General features: G+C 42.4%; 4 protein-coding genes across 5 annotated transcripts in view; 2 read left to right on the plus strand and 2 right to left on the minus strand.

The window, feature by feature from the left end:
• The window catches only part of med12 (mediator complex subunit 12), a 33,359-nt gene extending 24,862 nt beyond the window's left edge, over positions 1-8,497 (plus strand). The window contains exons 27-43 of the mRNA XM_049585903.1: positions 16-195; positions 553-624; positions 965-1,131; positions 1,278-1,439; positions 1,651-1,852; positions 2,165-2,274; positions 2,411-2,546; positions 2,939-3,088; positions 3,988-4,350; positions 4,467-4,608; positions 4,743-4,957; positions 5,106-5,180; positions 5,495-5,724; positions 5,816-6,014; positions 6,187-6,396; positions 7,863-7,944; positions 8,063-8,497. Coding sequence (XP_049441860.1) covers positions 16-195; positions 553-624; positions 965-1,131; positions 1,278-1,439; positions 1,651-1,852; positions 2,165-2,274; positions 2,411-2,546; positions 2,939-3,088; positions 3,988-4,350; positions 4,467-4,608; positions 4,743-4,957; positions 5,106-5,180; positions 5,495-5,724; positions 5,816-6,014; positions 6,187-6,396; positions 7,863-7,944; positions 8,063-8,100 — 2,733 coding nt within the window. The 3' untranslated portion in view covers positions 8,101-8,497. The remainder of the gene's footprint in view (positions 1-15; positions 196-552; positions 625-964; positions 1,132-1,277; positions 1,440-1,650; positions 1,853-2,164; positions 2,275-2,410; positions 2,547-2,938; positions 3,089-3,987; positions 4,351-4,466; positions 4,609-4,742; positions 4,958-5,105; positions 5,181-5,494; positions 5,725-5,815; positions 6,015-6,186; positions 6,397-7,862; positions 7,945-8,062) is intronic.
• Positions 8,498-10,600: 2,103 nt separating this feature from the next.
• On the minus strand, positions 10,601-13,391 carry mars2 (methionyl-tRNA synthetase 2, mitochondrial). Its single transcript, XM_049585676.1, has 3 exons — positions 12,797-13,391; positions 12,019-12,353; positions 10,601-11,827 (listed from the first exon to the last, which is right to left on the minus strand). The coding sequence occupies exons 1-3, from the start codon at positions 13,083-13,085 to the stop codon at positions 10,655-10,657; spliced, it is 1,797 nt and encodes a 598-aa protein (XP_049441633.1). The 5' UTR covers positions 13,086-13,391; the 3' UTR covers positions 10,601-10,654.
• Positions 13,392-14,891: 1,500 nt separating this feature from the next.
• zgc:101583 (uncharacterized protein LOC494104 homolog) lies at positions 14,892-20,400 on the plus strand. 2 transcript variants are annotated; one of them, XM_049586136.1, is made up of 6 exons: positions 14,892-14,973; positions 15,270-15,402; positions 16,274-16,330; positions 16,656-16,746; positions 18,205-18,365; positions 18,482-20,400. In XM_049586136.1, exons 2-6 carry the CDS (start codon positions 15,270-15,272, stop codon positions 19,114-19,116), a joined length of 1,077 nt encoding a protein of 358 aa, XP_049442093.1. In that variant the 5' UTR covers positions 14,892-14,973; the 3' UTR covers positions 19,117-20,400. The 2 variants fall into 2 exon arrangements, with proteins under 2 accessions (XP_049442093.1, XP_049442094.1); XM_049586137.1 differs by having other exon boundaries at positions 14,918-14,992.
• A 412-nt stretch (positions 20,401-20,812) lies between these two features.
• timm8a (translocase of inner mitochondrial membrane 8 homolog A (yeast)) lies at positions 20,813-22,416 on the minus strand. The gene is made up of 2 exons (XM_049586138.1): positions 22,215-22,416; positions 20,813-21,432 (listed from the first exon to the last, which is right to left on the minus strand). Exons 1-2 carry the CDS (start codon positions 22,323-22,325, stop codon positions 21,271-21,273), a joined length of 273 nt encoding a protein of 90 aa, XP_049442095.1. The 5' UTR covers positions 22,326-22,416; the 3' UTR covers positions 20,813-21,270.
• Between the last annotated feature and the right edge of the window lie 94 nt (positions 22,417-22,510).

Genomic DNA, 22,510 nt, shown 5'->3' on the forward strand with positions numbered 1-22,510 from the left:
TGTTCGGTCTCGCAGGAATGGGTTGGAGAGCGCTGCCTCAAGTCTCTGTCTGAGGACAGCAGTGCCCTCCAGGACCCGGTTCTGGTGAACATTCAAGCCCAACGGCTACTGCAGCTTATTTGCTATCCTCATCGCCAGCTGGACAGTGATGATGGTGACAACCCTCAGAGGCAGCGCATAAAACGCATCCTACAGGTCGAGAATACACAGACATTTGCACAGTGCTTAAAATGTACTTCAGTGTCTTTGTTCGTGCCAGAGAATCGCCTATTTTTAAGTCAATAAAGACTCTTTGGTTCGAGTAGTACATCTATTATGAGTGGGGTTTAAAAAGAAGTGGATCGGCCTTGAACTTGTTTTGTTATTCTCTCAAATATAATATCCAATACAACCTTCTATCAAATGGTCTTTATGAGTCAGTGCGGTGTGGTTTTGCTGCCCTCTCCTGGCTGAAGTAGGAGCTGAGGAAACATCTTACCAGTGCCAATAAATGTGCATACTCATAACTGGAAAAAATGTATACGACTAACAGTACTTTTTTCTCCTTTATAGAACATGGACCAATGGACAATGAGACAGTCGTCCCTGGAGCTGCAGCTGATGATCAAACAGAGCACTAACAATGTAAGTTGCTGTTTTAAGTGCATCTAACAGGGATGGGCTGATTTTTTTTTCCATGCAGAAGTTTATATTAGGTTATATACTATTATTATTTTTTGATATTCAAGATTTCTTTGTTTACTGGGTTCAAAAGAGAGAATAAATAACAAAAACAACAACAAAATAAACCCCATCAGTATCGGCTTTTGGCCACATTGTTATTTTTAACATCTGTGTCGCCCCAGATTTTCGGTGCATCCCTACCTTTTTTTCATCCCTCTACAGTAGCGATACCCATGGCCAGAGGGAATATGTGTAGTCTTTGTCAAATTAATCTGAATATTCCTAATTTTTTGTCCACCAGGAGCTCTACTCGCTCTTGGAGAACATAGCCAAGGCCACCATAGAGGTGTTCCAGAAATCAGCTGAGATGAACTCCAATAACCCCTCAGGGAATGGAGCAGCGGCACAAGGTGGCTCCGCGTCCAACAACAACAACAGCACCACGAGCAAGATGAAGCCGATTTTAAGGTGTGGATCTTTCTATCTCCTCTAACGTCTTTCTTACACATGATCTCCTTCATCTTAGAGGCTTTGGCCTGAAACATTTGTCATCCTTTTCTTTGGTTTATTCTTCAAATTCGAATCTAACATTTCTGGTTTGCACTGTGCTGCAGCTCATCCGAGCGGTCAGGTGTGTGGCTGGTGGCTCCGTTGATCGCCAAGCTGCCCACATCAGTGCAGGGCCATGTGCTGAAGGCAGCGGGAGAGGAGCTGGAGAAGGGACAGCACCTGGGCTCCTCCTCACGCAAGGAGAGGGACAGGCAGAAGCAGAAAAGGTAAGTGGCATGTTTCTTATATTCTGGAATAAATCAGATTTAATCTGGTCGTGCTACAAGGTGAAAATCCTTTGCTAGTGTCTGACAAACTGTGTGTTAGAATGGATATTTTCACTCTGTGCCACTCACACAGGCTATGGAAGCCAGAAAAACAAAATCAGCCAGCCATCTGAAAATGATTTCCTCTTCATTAAATTTCTTCTCTCCTCAGTATGTCTCTGCTGAGCCAGCAGCCATTCTTGTCTTTGGTGCTGACCTGCCTGAAGGGGCAGGATGAACAGAGGGAAGGCCTTCTCACCTCCCTCTACAGCCAAGTGCAGCAGATTGTCACCAACTGGAGAGAAGACCAGTACCAGGACGACTGCAAGGCGAAGCAAATGATGCATGAGGCTCTGAAACTACGACTGAATCTTGTAAGGACTTCATGATCACCACTATCAGATTCATAGTACAGCATCACTGACTATTGACTGACTGTATTGTTTAAGACCAGAAATGATTTGTCCAGAATATAAAACCAAAACTATTTTTCATCATTACTATATTTAATTTTTGATGCAGATTTTAAAGTACAGATCTGTTGGGTTACTTCACAGCAAAGTAGCAGTTAAGCTAAGGACGGGTGATTCGGTGGTTGCCTGGCAACATAAAATAGAAGACACAGCAAACTGCAAAACCTGCTCTGTCTGACTGGGGCCTAACTGTATTTTTCTTCTCTTAACAAGGTGGGTGGCATGTTTGACACGGTGCAGCGCAGCACCCAGCAGACCACTGAGTGGGCGGTACTACTCCTCGACATCATCAGCAGCGGCACGGTGGACATGCAGTCCAATAAGTGAGTGTAGCCCGAAGAGGAAACTGCAATCCACACATTATTCCTCTAATTGGACACTTCAGTTGTTATTTCTAAGCACAGTACAACTATCAGTCACTTGATCTGCCCGGCTCTTACGTTTGCTTCTCTCCAACAGCGAGCTCTTCACAACAGTGTTGGACATGTTGAGTGTGCTGATTAACGGCACGCTGGCTGCTGACATGTCCAGTATCTCTCAGGGCAGCATGGAGGAGAATAAAAGAGCGTATATGAACCTGGTGAAGAAGCTCAGGGTAAGTACAGCACATTTCTCTTACTCTGCTGAGTCTGAAGATGGGCTCCTACTTCTAAGATGTACTATTTTCTCTAGCCTCATATAATGGATGTCAGCTTGGTTTTGTTGTGTTGTAAAGTCAAGGACCGTTAGCCTCTTAGTCATTTCTTTGAAGTCAGAAAAGGTCACCTAGAAATGTAACAGACCACAAGGGTAACAAAATAAAGTGAGAGCACCTTCACCTAGTGCAAAACAGAAACAGCCAAGGTTTATTTTAACTACATCTGTCTTCAGTAGCTGATTACTAAGATTGTAAATAGTTGTGCTGATGTAAGAGTGAGGCAACAACTTCTCTTTTTCACTTATCAGAAACATTTTCATGAACACTATGTACCCATTTTATTTCCGCAGAAAGAGCTCGGGGATCGGCAGTCAGAAAGTTTGGAAAAGGTCCGCCAGCTTCTGCCACTGCCCAAGCAAACCCGGGATGTCATAACCTGTGAACCTCAGGGCTCACTGATAGACACGAAGGGTAACAAGATCGCTGGATTTGAGAAGGAGGTACGTGGTGTCTCACGCGCTGATGTAACTCAGCATCCACCTGAAAAGTTGCACACAGTTCAGTAGGACTTGTATCACTATATTTAGTTGTATGACAGGTTGTTTATCACTTGGCCTGTCACGGTAATAATATTAGTGGACTTACTGTACGAGATATGGACATGACCTTGATCATTTTGCAGTTACGTTTACATAGGATTGTCACCAACATTTTAGCCAGGATAAACAACAGGGTTCCCATCCCAGACTTGGGCACAACAATTCTCCCTCTCTGTTTGTCTCCATCCTCACCTACTTGTGTGAATCCAACGAAAAATGAAAACAACACTTCAAAGAGGGCACAGCAAAGCTTACCTGTAGCCTGCAGTCACACTTTTTGAGTGAAAGAGGCATAATCCATATAGTTGTTAGCTTGCCAACCCCCGGCAAGGAGCCAAAAAGTCTTTCATTTGTAGTTTCACCCTCCAACAACTTCATCCTCCACTCCGTTAATCCACCAGCAAACTGCCTGGCTCCTAGGCCGTCCATCCCTGGGAGCAGAGTGCAGCACACATTCCAAATTGTGGAGGTAACTGCGGTGTCCTTGGAGCTTCGCTAAGCTTGTTCATTAGTTGCAAGAGGCATCACTTGGTTTTGTTGGCCAGACTTTGTATTAATTAATTTTGGGCTACTCCTTTCAAGGTACTATAATTTTATACACACCATCTTGTATATTAAATTAACAGATGTCAGTTAGTTTCTTTAAAATGTGTTCATCATATTTCAATTCCAGTATCTGAATTCTTAAGGAAAAGTTCATTGCTTTTTGAAAGGGTGTACTTGCATTATTACCGTATGCTGTAATATCTGCACACACTGATCTTAAGTTAAATCAGAGTGCTGTGTCTCTGTGCCATCAGGGCCTTCAAGTATCAACCAAACAGAAGATTTCTCCCTGGGATGTCTTTGAGGGTCTCAAACACTCAGCCCCTCTCTCCTGGGGCTGGTTTGGTACGGTGCGCGTGGACCGCAAGGTCACCAAATTCGAAGAGCAGCAGCGTTTCCTTCTCTACCACACCCACCTGAAGCCCAAACCTCGTAGCTATTACCTGGAGCCGCTGCCCCTGCCCCCTGAAGAGGAGGAGCCCCTGACTCCCGTCTCCCACGAACAAGAGAAGAAGATGATCGAGCCGGTGAAGCCGGAGAAGAGCGTGCCCGCCGTGCCCACTGACTCAAACAAGAAGAAGTCCAACAAGAAGAAGAAAACTCCAGCAAAGACAGAGGTCAGTCATGTCTGTCATTTATGATATTAGGATAATATTTTACTGACCTTATTTCCTGGACGCAAGTTGCTGCGGGCAGATTTTAAAAGTATGGTTTTTCCTCTCCTTCTCATTAGGACTATGTGAACCGTACACCAGGCAGTGTGACCTATGGGACTAATATGCCTCCTGACCTGATGCAGAACCACCCATATGGCAGGCTACCTTACAGCCAGCAGACCATGAGCATGTACACACAGAACCAGCCTCTACCTCCAGGTGAGTCCATGGCGCGCTCTCTCATCATTATCGTCTTCATCAGTAGGAGTATGACACACTGGTTTCCTTTGGTTGAAACAACATCCATCTCACACACTCTCTGAATATGGTCTTTGTGATTTGTGTTTCCACAGGAGGTCCAGGTTTAGAACCTCCATACAGACCTGTGCGCAACCCACCGATGAACAAAATGATGCCCACTCGGCCCAACTACCCAGGCATGATGCCGGGTATGCAGGGGAGCATGCCGGGCATGATGGGACTGGACAAGCAATACCCAATGGGTTATAAGCCCCAGCCTACCATGCCACAGGGCCAGATACTGCGGCAGCAGCTACAGGTCAGACTGGTGAGTCAGTCCACACTGAGAAGCAGGAGCTATAAAGATGGAGCAGAGTTGGGACAGTTGATTCTGTTCCAAGTACCAGGAATCCCTCTACTCTCGGCACAGGACATTGAATCGTAACTATTTACTGACTTGTTGTCTCTCTTTTCAGAATCAGAGCATGATAGGGCAGCAGATAAGACAAATAACACCTAACCAACCATATACGTCAATGCAGGCATCTCAGGTAAGTCTATTTTTGTTGTTTTGTTTTGCCATGAAATGCATTTGTTATCTGACACCTCTATTCTCAGAAAACATATGTCATCTGACACCTTTCTTTATACACTCTAATGCTCTAGAATTTAAAACGCTGTTGAAACAGGATTCTGTTCATCATGTCCCCATCAGTGTTCGCGAACCACACAGAAATATCTTTACAATGTGTACTTGTCTTGTTTGGGTTTACTAAATAAATCCTGACTCTGACACTATCAATAAATCAACAATAGTCTCCTTCTCCGTCTTGGTTTTAATCATGAGCATTGTCTGTTTGTGCAGAACATATCTCAGGGCTATACCACATACGGATCACACATGGGGATGCAGCAGCATCCGTCCCAAGGTGGTGGTATAGTTCCTCCCTCCTATGGGAACCAAAACTTCCAGGGCACCCATCCTGGAACCAACCCAGCTGTGGTGGATCCTCTTCGGCAAATGCAGCAAAGGCCCAGTGGTTACGTTCACCAGCAGGCTCCAGGCTACGCACACAATATGCAGAACACACAGAGGTCAGTGTTGTGCTGCAAGGAAGGCTGCATTACATTATAAGGTTTGCGTCTTTGCTAACTACATGTCTTCTTCCTGTTCTGTAACCCTCAGGTTTGCCCACCAGCCCATCCAGCAGAATGCCATCATGCACAGTCTCAGTCACATGGGAGCCCAAGGCGTCCATCCCGGCCTGAGGCCCAATCAGATGCTGGCAGAACAACAGCAGCAGCAGCAGCAGCAGCAGCAACAGCAGCAGCAGCAACAGGCAGCACAGCAACAGCAGCAGTACCTCAGACAACAAGCACTCAGAGTACGTCACTTTATCAAAAGTTTATCCAGGTCTTCAGCTATGTTTTGGCTGAGTTTATAAAGTTTTTCCCAGTAGAAATTATTATATTTAAGAGTGCTTTGATAAAAGATACAAAATGACAGTGTGCTCCACAAACAATAACCATCATATCTTTCTGACGTTATCACAACAGCAGCAGCAGGCCCAACAAGTTCAACAACAGCAGCAGCAGCAACAACAACAACAGCAGCAGCAACAACAACAGGTCCAGCCCCAGCAGGTTCCTCCTCAACAACAGGTTCCACAGCAGCAGCAGCAGCAGCAGGTGTCAGCGGTGCCGCCACCAGGACAGCAACAGAACCAGGGCCTGGGCATGCAGCCGCTGCCCCCACAGCAACCCATGGTAAGTCCAGTCTAGGTGACAGGGACCACCATTAGTCCAGGTGCTAGTATGATAAAAGCTCAAGATGTGTTTTCATTGTCTCATGTCTGTCGCAGAAAGTTTTACAATACGGACTTTAATTGATTATCTGTCACTATTATTGTAGACGTGTTAATCTATGCTTTACATTGAAATATAATGCTAGTAGTTTTGCATGTTTTACCCAATTAAATGTGTGTGCATCACTGTGTACTTTTTTGAGCTAAAGTTTCTTATGTCCAGGGAGCCCCAAGTTTCCATTTATTTAAGTACTTTATAAAAATCAGCCTGCAGAGACTTCAAAGAACAAAAATGCACAGTTAGATGTTTTTAGTTTTGTCAAAATAAGGCGGATTTATACTTGTGTGTCAGCTCTATGCAGACCCTACGCCGCAGCCTACGCTGCTGTGAGCATTTATACTTGTGGTGTGTCTGTGTCACTCTGCAGTTACACCTCCAAAACTCTAGGCGGTGATGGGATTTCTGTGAAGGGCTGTAAAGTTGAGTTGATTGGAAACAAACACAAACACAAGTACACAAATCGGCTTCACTATAACTCGCAGCATTCACAGACAAAGCACTTGTCTTTTGCTGGACACATTTTCCCCACAAATACAAAATGCTAATGTTATTAGCATGAGCCTTTGACATTTTACATTGTGTAAATTAGCTTAGCGGCTAGCGGGCATTTCCTCTACTCGTGAAGCCAGGGGCAACAGCCCTGTCTTATACTAATCGCGTTCTCCAAACAAAAATAACATGCTGACGTTATTAGCACAAGCCTATGGCATTTTACATTCTATAAATTAGCCTAGCGACAAGCAGAGATTTCCTCTACTCATATGAAGCCAGGATAAATCACACACAGGACTTAAAACTCTATTTTGTGGAGGCTTTATTGTCTTCACGATTTACTGTTTTTTATCTGGGAAATAAAAGTAAATAAAAGCTTTGTTTCCACTGAGGAAAATGGTTTTAATCTTACACAAATAATCGGGAGGTCTGCGTCGCTACGACGTGTAGTTACATTTCTGGGGAGGTGCATGTCAGGCAATGGCGTAGGCTCCGGCGTTGACGCAGAAGTATAAATCCCGCCTTATACCGACTGTTTTGGGATCATTTTGGTAGCTTCCTGTTGGTGCGTTGAAGACATTCTGACACCCAGAAATGAAAGTTTGAAAGTCATCATGTATTGCTTGTAAATGAGATGTTTTTTTTGGTGGCCAGTTCTTAAAATTGCAGACATTGTTGCCTCCTTAAATGCCCCATTAGAAGTTTGGTGAAAACTCTGCATGAATACTGATAGTGTTTTAAAATGAATCAACATCACTGGTTGCCTAAAATATCAGGGACTGATCTGGTATGCACTGACTGTTAGTAATGTTACATATATGCGATCTATAAAACATCAGAAATTGTTGTAATGACGATGTATGTCTGTGTTTTAGTTCCCACGCCAGGGAATGCAACAGACTCAACAGCAGCAGCAGACTGCAGCTCTGGTCAGACAGCTGCAACAACAACTTTCAAGTGAGTCACAAACTTTGAAATGTCATTTCCGCCCCATCTTTGTGCTGTCATTATTTCCATCTCTTTGTAATGATGCACAGATTTCATGTTTATAATAAAACTTTCCCACTCTTTTCAGATACACAACCAGGACAGGGCACCAACTCATATTACTGATCGTGCTTGTTCTTAGTAGTGTGTGAAGAATAGGCCCCTCGTTAATGTGGCGAGGCCCAGCTCTGTAGATTGGCAGATGAATGTGTCCAGTCCCATGTAGGCCGATAGGAGGGGAGACTGTTCTAGGCACAAAGGACCACCAAACCGATGAACCAAATTCCATCTCGACCACTGAGGCGACGATCAGAAAATATCTTGACTTCAGTCGTGTAATTATGGATTATCGAAGAAGAGGGATCCTGCTCTGAAGTAAACAGATAATGGTTAATAATGGAAAAGTCTATGTAAAAAAGTACCAGAAATTATAAGAATAATGCAATTTTTTTTATTTTATTTCAATTTGTACAATTTTTTCAGTTTCGTGTATTTCTCATTAAAAAAATCATGTCAGTTTTTATGTCTTGTACTTGTGTTGGCTGCTTGTATACTGTATTTTAAAAGTGTCAATGAAATTATTTAATGATGAAGTGGGGATCAAAGGATTTGTTCTATCAGACAAGTTTGCTGTCATCCGAAAAAAAATAAGTCAGTGTTAAAGGTTTGGTGTGTGGCAGAAATGAAATACAATATTCCGAACTATGTTTTTATCAGTGTACAATCACCGGAAGCTAAGAAGAGTGTCATCATTACCTTAGAATGAGCTATTTCTATCTACATATGGAGCGGGTCCTCTCCCACGGAGTCCTCCATGTTGTTTCTACAGTAGCCCAGAACAGACAAACCAAACACTGGCTCCAGATAGGGCCATTTGCATTTTTGCATTGGCTACCATAGTTCTTCTGCAACCTCACCACTAGATGCCACTAAATCCTGCACACGAGAGTAACTGGTCTGACTTGCAGGATGTAGACTGCGTGTGAAGTCATTGGCTCCCTATTTGAGACGGAATTCTTCTCCCTTGCATCACCTGTTTGTCCGTTTTTAAATTCCCCATTGCTACGTAAAACTAGTCTTACATAGCCATTCCTATCTCCACGCTTGTTGTATTGCTGTGCATAAAACAACAATTTTCAAGCTAGCAACCTACATGCGAAACGCCTTTTAATGTTCTTTTGTTAAACTTTAATTTTTCAATCATTCAATTAACAAAACATTGGAGGGGGGGGGGGGGGCACTGCCTTCGTTTACAACTTTTTGATAAATGTCTTCAGACCACCTGACTAAACAGTGCCTCATTTCTCTTATAGTCTGTCAATTTATCCCAGCGCTGCACACGTGTTCTTGCTTTAGTCCTCTACAATGTCTATCCATTGTCTTGGAGTTGGAGGGTCATGTGTCCTAGTGCTGGCATTTTTGCATGCCAGTATACGGATTTTGAATAGATAAGCATCCTTTTAATGAATAACATCCTGTTATTAATCCCAAGTACACAATCTGTGGGTCCCTTTGTCCCTTGTAACCTAAAACACTCTCAAGAATCAGAATAATCCCATCCCATGTTTGTAGTTTCATATATGACCAAAATATATGTGAGTGACTGGCATTTGCCTGCCCACAGAGTCTCCAGCAGTGCCGTTGTTTCCCTGATTGTTTGTATATGGTGTGAAAAAAAAAATCTATTCTTCCAGCCAAATTCTCTCCATCTTTTGGAGCTGGTGGAGGTTTGCAGATCAGTAATCAGTTCTGCTTCCCATTTCAATTTCAAGTATTCCCTCCATTACATTTTTGTAAACTCACTGGAGACTATTTTGGAGGCGGTAAGTTTGTATGCACCTGTCAATACTTTTATCACATCATTACATCTTTTAATGTTTTATGTGGTGCTATCTTAATCCTAGGGATTTGCCTCCCAATGTTCATCCAAAAAAAAAAAGTTTGCTTCTGTCACTGTTGTTCATCCTGGGCATGGTGCTTTGTTAGGATTAGTTTTAAGTGTACGAAGAATTATGATACCGTTAAAACAAAGCATGAAAATAGGTCTGGCTATGCGAGACAAGTTTAAAGTGACATGGTCAAAGTCTCGTGATTCTAAATTATGACAACTATTACATCTCCTGTTGAGATCTCCTGATAACTCACTAATTGAATTGTTAAAGGTTCAGTGTGTAGGATTTAGGGGGATTTATTGGCAGAAATGGAATCTAATATTCCTAATTCTGTTTTCTTTAGTGTATAATCACTTGAAACTAAGAATTGTTTTCATCACCTTCGAGAGAGACGTATATCAACATATGGAGCAGGTCCTCTTTCATGGGGTGAGCCATGTTGTTTTAATAGCAACCCAGAATGGACAAATCAAACACTGGCTCTAGATTGGGTCATTTGCATCAGCCAACACAGTTGCACACGCTCGGCCCATGGAAGGTTTCAGTTAATTGCAATTTGCAACGTCACCACTAGATGCCACTAAATCCTACACACTAGACCTTCGACGATACAGGGCCCCTGACAGTTGATAGGAAAATAAAAGGGAGGGTGTGGGACATACTGACAAAGCAGAGTTGTTACCATCTAACAGATCTTGAGAAGATGAAGTGAAAACAGCCACAGTAGTTTTTATTTCTTTATTGACTGAAGTGGTGAACAGGGAAATATATAAAACAATCCCTCATGTCTAGTTTGCTGCCTTTTTTGTTTTTGTAGGTTTCTGTTTATCTGCCTTCTTACTTTCCAAGCGACTAAAAAGCACACCAGAGTCAGATCCTAGCGCTCTCCCCTCAAAGGGACAGTCCATTCCCTGATACCTCGGCAGGAAGTTCACGTCTGCCCAGCTCCTCTCGCCTGGTTGCACCCCAAGTCTGGACAGCAGCTTGTTAGAAATCCCTGGCACTATTGGCTGGAGGAGTGTGCCATAAATCCTCAGGCATTCGAGGGAGACATGGATGATGGTGTCCAACCAGCGCTGGTCTTTACTGTCCGATCTGTCCAGCTTCCAAGGTGCATGACGCTGAACGAACCCGTTGGTGAGCCTCACACAGGCACTGATGGCCTCCAGAGCTTTGTACACATGCATGCTCTCATAGTGCTGCTCCACCACAGCGGGGAGATTTTTCACAGCATCCAACATGTGGTAGTCTTCAACCACAGCCCTGCCTCCCTGTTCCCTTCCGAACGACTGAGGGCAGAAAAGGGGATAGACCTGAGCTGGGTTAAGAGCTGGAGCTGTGCAGCGGTTCAGCAGACCACCCAGAGAGTCAGCGAGCTCTGCGTTGAGCAGCTTGATAACTTTGTTGTCTGTGTAATCACAGTCTGAGTCTGGGACACCCTGACGCAGAAGAAAATACCTCATACCATCAGTTGTGAACATCTGTGAGCGTTCGAGAGGATCTACAACATTACCTAAACTCTTAGACATCTTCTTTCCTCCTACTGTCCAGTGAGAGTGCACATGTATCGTCTGTGGCAGTGGCAGTCCGGCCCCTAGAAGAAAAGCTGGCCAGTAGATGGCGTGAAATTTTAAAATGTCCTTTCCGACAATGTGGTGGACCACGTTCCACCACTGGTCATGTTTATCTGGATAGCCAGCTACTGTGAGGTAGTTCACCAGAGCATCTAGCCACACATAGATGGTCTGTTCATCGTCGCCTGGCACCGGGATGCCCCACTGGAGGCGGCTTCTCTGCCGGGAGACAGAGAGGTCATGGAGGTCCTCCTGCAGCCACTGGAGGACAGACTGGTAGAAATGCTCAGGCTGTACGGCCCGGGGATTCTCTCTGAGCCAGTCAAGCAGCTGAGGCCGAAACGCAGACAGACGGAACATGTAGTTCTCCTCTTTCATCCACTCCACCTGTAAAACAGTAGAGATGTGACTGAAGTTAGTCCCTAAAAGCAACAAAAAACACAAGGTTCTACATTTACCATGATGCAACTCAATGGCACCCTCACTGCCTGGTAACCACTCATGCCTTTTAAAGTGTACACACATTCATCTCCACTAAATCACACTTGTGCTATCATCCTAATGTTCACTCAAATTACCTTGTGGCCACTCTCCTGCGATACCTTGATCTCCGTCCCTTGAGAGTCCAAAGCATCGGCCACCTGCAATGCCGTGAGGAAGCTTTCATCTTGGGTGGAGTACCAGCCTTCGTAACTCCCCTTATAGATGAGCCCTTTGTTCCTGAGCACTGACCAGAAATGCTCCACAGCTTGACGGTGTCTCTGCTCAGTGGTTCTTATGTAGTCTGTATACGATATGTTGCAGCTGCCGAAGAGATGTTTGAATTTCTCAGACACGTCTGTACAGAAGGTCAGGGGATCTTTTCCCGCAGCTTCAGCAGCTTGTTGGATTTTCAAGCCATGTTCGTCCGTACCTGAGATGCAAGATAACGGGGCATATTATTATTATTATTATTATTATTATTTGGTGAGAATATTGATTTATTGTCTATAAAATGGCAAAATTTGATAAAAGTGACCATTAAAATTCTTTGTTTTGTCTAATAAACAGTCCAAAACCTAGAGGTATTGAATTTACAATGATATAAAACAGAAAAAACAGCAATTCTCATCTGTTAAAAGCTAGAACTAACAAAAGTTTTGCTTGAAAATTGACTTTATTGACTATGAAAATAGTTTCCAATTGTCTGTCAATCTCTTTACTTCTATTAGGAATGTCATATTTACACACATATTGTAATTGCTGTACACTGATTCATAATATAAGCTTTACAATGACTTTAATCTACAAAAGAAAACAACCCTCGACAGCACCAACTGTCACATACTCATATATTTTGGTCAATGGAGGATTTACCTGTTACAAACTTTGAGTTGAAGCCCTGCAGCAGCTTGTACCTGTGTAAGCAGTCAGCTATCACAGCTGAATACAGGTGTCCTAAATGAGGAGAAGCGTTGACATAGAAGATGGGAGTGGTTATGTAGTAGCTCCTGTCGTCTTTGTAGAAGTGGGTGCTCGTGTATCTCAACGCAGAGATCCTCTGGTGTCTCGACAGAGCTGAAACCGGTGAGAAAAATGGGCTTTGTTGCAGCCTGTGAACAGCCTGACAGCTTCTGGTGACAAACAGAAAAGGGGTCCTCATCATTGGAGAGAAGGGGACGTCCACATGAAGTCTACCGAAGATATTTGAGTCCAAGGAGTGCAGTAAAGATGTGGTAAGTCAAGTGTTAGCCATTGATTTAGCTAGCTAAAATACAAGAGTTTTCGTACACTAAAATATCAGCAGAGAACCGTAATCACTGTCGGTAAAATACTGAAAGATCCTATAGTCGTCCTGGTAAATATTATCGACTAAATTGGCATTATCGTTTAATCTAAAGCTTAATTAATAACCTAGCAGCACGTGTGTTTTGCTCGCATATCAAGGTTAACGCTGCTTCCGGTTTCTGAAGACAACAAATAATTCGGCCAATCAAAACGCTGCATGGTGCGTGACGAATAACAACAACCAATCAGATTACGAGGGCTCTCTTTGCAATGTTATACGGAAGTTGTCAGTTTTATTTACTTTTTCAGATTTGATAAATAACTTGACATAAAGTTTGAAATTAGTCAAGCACCAAGTGTTTACGGTAGAAACTGTTTTTTTTAATAACTTTATTGGAATAATAGAGGACAGCAGAACAAGAGAGTGTGACAGAACAAGGCTGGGCAAATTAATTATGACAACATGTACGTCACATGTGCTTCGTGATGTCTTCCTGAGAAGTGTCAATTTGTGATTTCCTGTTTCAGACATTAAATGTGCACACATTTTTTTTTTTTTAGCCTGAAGCAGGAAACATTGTCATTCTTGATGCCACAGGAATAAGATTTGACATATTTACCATGGTTACAGGCATATAGAAAAAATAAAATCTTAGATAGTAGGGCATCATCTGTGCATTTGGTGTTACATTAAGTGGCAGGTTTTGATTAGTGTTGGGGAGTAACTAGTTATATGTAATGGCATTATGTAATGTAAAATACAAAATGAAGTAACTGTAATCTGTCACAGTTACTGAGAAGAAAAATGTGTGATTCAGTTACAGGTTCTAATTGAAATGTTGGCGATTAGATGGGTTACATCCAAATATAATAATAATAATAATAATAATAATAATAATAATAATAATAATAATCTTTTCAGTTTAAGGCTTCTAAGTAGAATAAAAGATAAAATCTGTTGCTATGTATATTTTCTCCGTGCAGGATTGCCCTTCTCTGGTATAGGCCCATTTCTGGACGACAAGGGTCAACAAAGTGTTGGGACGCTGCCTGGTTGAAATATTTGTTTTTAGGTCTTTTCAGCTTTATTGCCCAGTTTAAGACGTTTGATCAAGTGTAATAAGTTACATTACTTTGAAGTAATGTAAATAAAAATAATTAAATTACTGATTACATTTTTAACAGGGAAACGTGACCTTCCCAGCACTGGTTTCACTGCAGTCTAAAAATGTGTATTACCCTACACTTGTGTTGGGAAAGAAGAAACTAATCCATATTCACCAAGGTTATTAGTTATGATCCACAGTTCATACAAAATAATATACAAGATGGTCGGGCATCATCTGTGCATTATAGACAGGGATACATTTTGTGGCAGCTTGAGTTGCAGTCTGAAAGAATGTTGTTCCCCAATAACTTTTGCTTTGAAGATAGACACTTCTCCACATTCACCAAGGTTGTTAGCGATGATCTGGAGTGTATACAAAATAAAATACTTGATGTTAGGGCGTAGTAGAAAAGTAATATGTTTGTAGCATGTTGAAAATGTCAGGAAAGAAGACACATTTCCATACTTTTACACATTCAATGTTGTTTTCAGGTCAAATTAATCAAAATCTAATTAATAGGCTAACAGGAGGAGATGTAGTAGCAACATACTTTGACAGGACCGGAAGAAAGCCTCCTCCCTCCTTGCGGTTTCCCAGGCAACTACCCGGAAGTACCGTCAGTTCACTACGACGAATGGGGTTGACGTGACAACGGAGGTAAAACATTTTAGAAACTGTAAGTTTAAGCGGCAGTTGAACAGTGTTTTAAACTTAACTAAACCCAAAATAAGTTGGATAAGTCGTTCATTTTTCATTTCTTAGTATTTTTAACCGTCTACAAGGCGAGTTTTAACGTCGTGTCATCAGGGAGTCAGCCAATCATGTGATGTTAAACATGGGGTGCCTGTTGCTCAACTAATGACAAGTTCCCGAAGTATTCATGTCTTATAGAAGTTCAGTTATTTAGCTAAACACACGTCGGGACTTTACTTTGTGTGATAACGTCATTTCAGATGGAAGTGAACCGTTTGGACTTCTACATCGGTCTCTCTCTGGCGGTGAGCTCGAGCGTCTTCATCGGTGCCAGTTTCATCCTGAAGAAGAAAGGCCTGCTGCGATTGGCCAGCAAGGGTTCAATGCGAGCAGGTACGGTGAGCTTTATCAAAACGAAACATAATTTACCTGTTTATTAAAAGGTCAGTGCTGGGAGAAATGGTAACTTAGTAAGTTAACTACATTGTATACAATGTGGAAGCTTCATGATTAAAAGATTAAAATAAACACGTAGTATTAAAAGTAAAAGTACACATTATGTAGGAGGACTGTCGAATATATTCTCGATTAATCGATTCATTGTTTGGCTACAGTCAAGACACAATCGCATAAGAACAAAAACAAGCAACAAACCTTACTTTTTAGAGGCTGGAGCTGGTTATGTTTCACTTTTATGATTGAAAAATGACTCAAACTATTAATGGATTACTAATTGATTGAGTAATCATTGTAGCTCTATCTTTATGTATTACAAGATATGAATAATGTGTTACTGCGTAAGCAACAGTTTCCTGTTGTACCTGGAACTTATTTCAGTTCCTTTATATATTGTTGGATAGTTTAATCTATAACATTGCATCATGTTTTATAAGATAGTCACATGATTTGTGTGTATATCTGTAAAGTATCTGTACTGTAGCTTTAGCTATATCCCTCCTTGATGATATGGAGTAAAAGATAAGGGCACTTTATAAGTACAGAATTACTTGGAGGGAAGGTATGTCTTGATGGACTTATGAATACTAGAATAAAACGCTATAGCAAAGTATTACAAGGTCTGTGTAAACGTAACATTTAAGTCCAACAAGACTCTAAACATGCTGTTATTAGGATGATTGAAGTTTTGATATGAAGTGTGTTGAACAAGCCAATGGCCCTCTAACCTACATTTAAGTATTTTAAGTGAGAAACCTGTACCTGTTACTACGACATGTACTCCAGTTTTGTTTTCTGTATGTCACAGGTCAAGGGGGGTATGCTTACCTAAAAGAATGGCTGTGGTGGGCAGGACTTATTTCAAGTAAGTATATGATCTTCACACTTAGTTCTGCAAAATGGTTGACATGGTCAGCCGCTTCTTTTCTCACTTGGTGACACTCCTCACCAGCCGTGCCTAGAAACATTGTGGTCTTTGTTTTTCAAAGTGGAAATGAGGCTCTTGTGGGTTTGGTATTTTTTGCTGGTGACTTTGCAGTTGATGCAGAACCCACACCATATCTTTGAAGTGCACATTCCTCCAAAGAGCACATTTGCACATGTGGGTTTGAAGAGAATAATTTTTTAACCTTTAACCAGCTGCACCAGCTGTGAATATGTGTACACTGACGGTTGTGTTTGTATTCTAGTGGGAACCGGAGAGGCTGCTAACTTCGCTGCTTATGCATTTGCGCCGGCCACACTGGTGACCCCTCTTGGAGCACTGAGTGTACTTGTAAGGTAATTGCCTTGAGTTTTATTTTTTGCAGTTTTTCATGCCACAGATGTTTTCACGACTTTTGCTTAGTTTGATACAGGTACTCCCAGTCATCTCAATGTTCTGTCTTATTGTCAATAAATCTTATAAAGAGACCAAACGTATAAATGGATTGACCCCACTACCAGTCAGTGTCTGTATAGCCAAAGCCTATTATAGCTATTCCTGTATATTGTAGACCTCCAGTATCATCCATAACCTAAGTAATATGCATTATGGAGCCACATTGTCACACAGGGTCACATGTTCCCTCCTTACCAAGAACATGGGTACTGGTAGTTTATTTTTAGTCAGTTCCATGTACGCCATTCTGGTCATGTAAATACTCACAGCTGCAGTGGTTTCCAATCTTTTTGACTTGTGAACCCCGTAAACCAAAGTAGTCACTACGTTTACATGCACGCAGTAGTCGGGCAAAGCTCATAGCTCAGCTCATCAGTCAAGTTGGACTTCTCATCTTGTCTGAGTTTACACGCAGAAGAGAAAATCGAATTTCTGACCAAGTACGTCTGATAGGCGTGCTGTGTCTTTTTTAATATAGCGCGTAATGAACCAGTTCCGGTTGACCCACAGAGGAAGCAAACGACGAATGAGGATGGCAGAGATGGATGGAGTTTCCTCGTCCGACCAGAAGTGTGTCTTCTGCTTCTCGGTCGCCATAGTGTTTGTTTTTCCGGGAGTTACTGCACTGTTATATGCTGAACTGCTGCTACGTCATCTCCTTCTTCTTCCGGGTGAAAGCCCGCGAAAGAAGAAGTGGTGCATGCGCAGAATGCAGAGTCCGATTCCAGTCGGACTAAGTGGATACATGCAGCAATAGTTCGATTTTCAGTCAAATTATCTAGGTGTGTTAGTCGAGGTACAGATAGTCCAGTTTCAGTTGGACTGAGCCAATAATTCGTTCTTCTCAAGCTGCATGTAAATGTACTGAATGTCTATTAAAATAAATCTAGTTTTGTGTAACAACATTTTCCCTATTCCTCCTATTCATCTGGTGACCTTTTAGATGTAGCTTGGGACCCGCAGGTTGGAAACCACTGCACTGGAGCACTAAATCTACAATAGAAAATAGTCTATCTACAATATTTACTCCTGTTTGAGCAATCTATGCTAAATGCTACAGTGCCCAGCTGTGTAAGGGAATAATGTAGCCAGTTTAAAACATTTAAAATTAAAGTATATATTTGTAACTCATTGTTAAAGATTTACCTCTTCTTTAAGAAAAATAGATTTCTGGCTGAGAGCCAGAGAAGTGGAAATCATAATTACTGAGATGCTGGCTAATGCATTACTGGTTTTGGTCTTTTCACGAGATATGATAACAATGGAAATATAGAATGTTACCAGATTCACCCTTTTAATATGCAGTAGCAACATTTGTGCTCATTCTCTGTGTTTGCAACATTTGTTTTTCCCCCTAGTGCTGTGCTCTCCTCTTACTTTCTGAACGAGAGGCTGAATGTGCACGGGAAGATCGGTTGTTTGCTGTGTGTCTTGGGCTCCACTGTGATGGTGATCCATGCCCCACAGGAGGAGGAGGTGGCCTCTCTCAGTGCCATGGCTGAGAAGCTCAAAGACCCAGGTAGGACCAGCTCTTTCTCAGTGTGATCTCATTAACCCTGCTGTGGAAACTGCATCCCAGATCAGGGATTGACTTTTTTTCCAGGGTACTAACTCATTCTCAAATGCTCCCACTAGGTTTCATTGTGTTTGCTGTGTGCGTTGTGGGAAGCAGCCTGGTTCTTATCTTTGCTGTGGCGCCGCGGTTTGGACAGAAGAATGTGCTGGTCTACATCCTGATCTGCTCTGTGATTGGCTCCCTGTCTGTGTCTTGTGTCAAGGGCCTGGGCATTGGCATTAAGGAGCTGTTTGCTGGGACAGCAGTGCTGAAGGAACCCCTGTTCTGGTCTTTAGTCATCTGCCTGGTAGTCTGCATCAGCGTTCAAATCAGTTACTTGAACAAAGCACTCGACATCTTCAACACCTCCATGGTCACTCCCATATACTACGTCTTCTTCACCACCGCCGTCATGGCCTGCTCAGCCATCCTCTTCAAGGAATGGTTGAGAATGACCACTGATGGGATCGTGGGAACAATTAGCGGGTTCCTCACCATCATTTTGGGGATCTTCCTCCTCCACGCCTTCAAGGACATTACATTTAACTGTGATTCCCTCCCACTCTACTTGAGGAAGGGTCCTCAGGGCTCTCCATGGGGGCAGCAGCCTTATGTGGCTCTTCCCAGCCACGACATGCAAGCAGAGGATGATGTGAAGCTGCCCAGAGAGGGAGGCTCAAAGGGGGGCTGGGGTATGCATCAGAGGGCTCCGTAAGGGGGACCGATAGTGTTGTCACTACTGAGGAAAATTGCTTTTTGCAATTCTGAAGCTTTAATGCACGGTATAGCTTTACAGTGACTACGTTTACATGCACAAAATATTCCAATTTTTGCCCTTAGGAATGCTACTCCTATAAGACATGGCTGTTACCATGGCTAATGAAAATAAATACCCAGTAACATGTTGTTTATTGGGTGAAAATATGGAAAAGTGGAACAGCTGGGGTTGCTCATGCCATTTGCCTCGTGTCAAAATAAGTTCTCCACAGTGGCGTACTTGTTCGACTGTGCAAACACAATCTCCCTTTTTTATTCATTCAACCACCTTCCTGAAAAGGTCGGCGTTGCGACATTTGCACATCTCCAAAAACCTGCTGACATCCAAGTCTTTCTTTGTGTTTAAAAGAAGGTCTGTTTCTCCTTCTAACCAGAAATGTGGGCATTTCTTTTGGGGTTGCATCTCTATCCTTGCAAGCTGTTTATGTATAACATATGCATGGTAACGCAGAGCCAGCTGTAAACAGACAAAAGCAGTGATGTGACTTGCTGTGCCGAGGCTTCAAAGCATGTGTCGAGTAATCCAAGAAGTGTTTCCACGATGCGCGTATTGAGGCTTGTGTCGTTTCAGACGAGTGACGTCATTGGTGACGTCCAAGGCCTCGCTGGCCGGCTGTACCACGTGACTGGTTCGGGAAGTGGTTCAGATCTATATATACAAACCACTAAGTGTAATAGCTTTTTTTTTGTCCAGTAGATGGCTTAGTAGAGCAAATGAAGCATCAAGAAGCTTTGCCCTTGAGTGAACCAATTTGATGAAAAGCTTCAGTGCTTCATGAAGCTTCATCTGCCCATCACTAGACAAAAGGCTTGTGTTGTCAGCTGCAGTAAAAACCCCACTTTAGATGCATGTTCAGAACAAGCTGTCTACATGTTTAAGAAATGCTGTTAAAACCAGAATAGTAACGGCATATCCCACGTCTTCATTGGAAAATGCTAGATTCATAGTGGAATATTAGTGTGCATGTAAACGTAGTCAGTGTGACAAGTTAGTTTACTAAATCGGGGTCTTGCGTCGGTCTTAAACAATGCAGTACGCACAGGATGAACAAAGTTGCCCAAAGTGAACAAAATGTTTGTCAGCACACTGGATTTCTTGACCATGACGGTACATCCACATCTTTAGTTAAAAAACAGACAGGACAGTATTAGAATCTAAAGTATAATTTATATCAACGTGAATGTTTGTCGCACTGCTGTGTACATTTTTTTTTTTTTTTTTACAGTTTATCAAGTTAAAAAAAATTAATTGAAGGTTGAATAGTAGCATACGTAAACCAGACTGTGCCTTCTGTTACTGAAACCAATAACCTTATTTATAGGTTGTACTTTTAACTAAGCATATTGTACAAATGATGATTTTACAACCAGTGTAAAGGCAAAAAAATGCCCTGAATGCATTTCAATCATCTGCTGATGATGAACAAGTTTGAGTAAGATGAGTAACTGTAATACCTCAGTATTATATACAACCTGCACCAAAGAATGTTTTTCCTTGTGTGGATTAATTCCCAACATGTGCCAAGCTGTAACATATCTCTGATGTAAATTAACTTTTTATGTGTTTGATAATGCTGATTAAAACATAATGACGACACGACTTGACTACTCCTTTTTTTCCAAAAGAGACAGAATTATTTGGCATTGTGTTTATTGCATATGTACAGTCCAGTACCTACTGCCTTCGCTTTCAGGAAGACACTGTTACTTTTGTTAAATTACAGCAGAGTGTGTGGTGAAGTCCTTGTAGCTGTCAAAAACAGCTGGCTGAAGCTGAGTGTCCCAGATGTCTTTCTGCACTCTCACACTAGTTAGAGCAACGGATATCAACACATTCAAGTTCAGTTTCACAGTTTGACTTGTGAAAAACAAGGTCACTGCAGGACCACAAGCTTAGTGTTTTTAACACTCATATTCCGCTAAGTGGAGGACAAGCAAGACTTCTGCACCCATATTAATCTGAGGCACTTGTATCAAAAGTAACACTTCATATTGTTTTTTTTCCCCAGTTGAACGGACAGTTCATTACAGACAGCTTTGTCAGGCCTGGCCATGGAGCCATGTGTCTCGTCAGTCCCTCTGGAGACAGTTTTCAGTCTGCCATGGAGTCAGAGAAAGAGCCCTTGCTCCTCTGAGTCTGTTCCAGTCTGTTTAGGATGAACTGGCTGGTGTCAATAAACCTCTCCACACAGTTAACGAAGCACACTTCTGTCCTTGAGTCCAGCTTTGGCCCTGGTTTGTCCATACATTTCTCCTGGGGACAGACAGAGACAGACACCAATGAGACACGGTGTGTTACAAATAGCGCATCACATTTAGCACAGGAGCTAGCCTGTTAAAACCATGATGAACTAACGTTGCAGCATGTACTGGTTATCTGACAGCAGCGCGTGCCCTTGCACCAGCTGTGACCTCAGCACTACGTTATTTAAATGATACGCTCGCGCAACGCTCCAATCACAAACAGAGGAGGGAAGATAAAAACCGTTTAAACCCGTTTTATGGCAGCAGCTTGGAAAGTCGGTGTATTTTCTTGGTTTCGAAGATGTCTACTTTCAGTCCGGTATTTTAACATGTTTGTCATGGACGAAACCAACGTTTAAATCCAACATTTCCACACTCTACGCTGTGCTAGCTAGCAGGCCGGCTAACTAACGGTCATAGCATGCTAGCAGTATAGATTTAAACGTGTATTTCATAAACATTTTATCGTCCCGGACAGAAAGAAGACATTTTAAAGAACACAAAGACACAACCAACAGCTGAATGGCAGGTAAACATAACGCTTTGTTTACCCTCTAGGTTTGTGTAGGGACTGCTAACGCTATATGAACGAATCACTCATGGAGTGTTATGGGTCACAAACGTAAGCTAATGTTTAACGTACATTTAGACATCATTATGTGACCACAGTGAATTACACAAGCATCCCAAACTTTTATGACAACACAGGACAAGCCAGCTATCACTTCTAGCTGCGGACACATATGTTTAACTCGCAGAGCTGTGATGCTAGTTAGCTTATGTTGATCTTACCCAGCAAACCTCAGTCATTTGATGCACCAGCTGCTGAAATCTCTGTTTCTGAGACTCGATTTCGATGAAGTGCTGAAGCTGAGGGTCGGCTGTCGCTCCCTGGCCGTCCATATTTTGCTTAACAGGGGTCCTAAGGGCAATATTTTGCCAATTATGAACGCCGTATGGCTCTAAAAGCTGACCTTCACGTGTATGAATGGACGACAGGAAACAGGAAGTAGCTCAACCAATCACAGAGCGCGTTGTTCTGACAGCCGGTTTCATCATACAGACGTAGTTTTTCATAATAGTCCAAA

This window comes from Epinephelus fuscoguttatus, linkage group LG9 (assembly GCF_011397635.1).
Source record: "Epinephelus fuscoguttatus linkage group LG9, E.fuscoguttatus.final_Chr_v1".
NCBI classification, from domain to species: Eukaryota; Metazoa; Chordata; class Actinopteri; order Perciformes; family Serranidae; genus Epinephelus; species Epinephelus fuscoguttatus.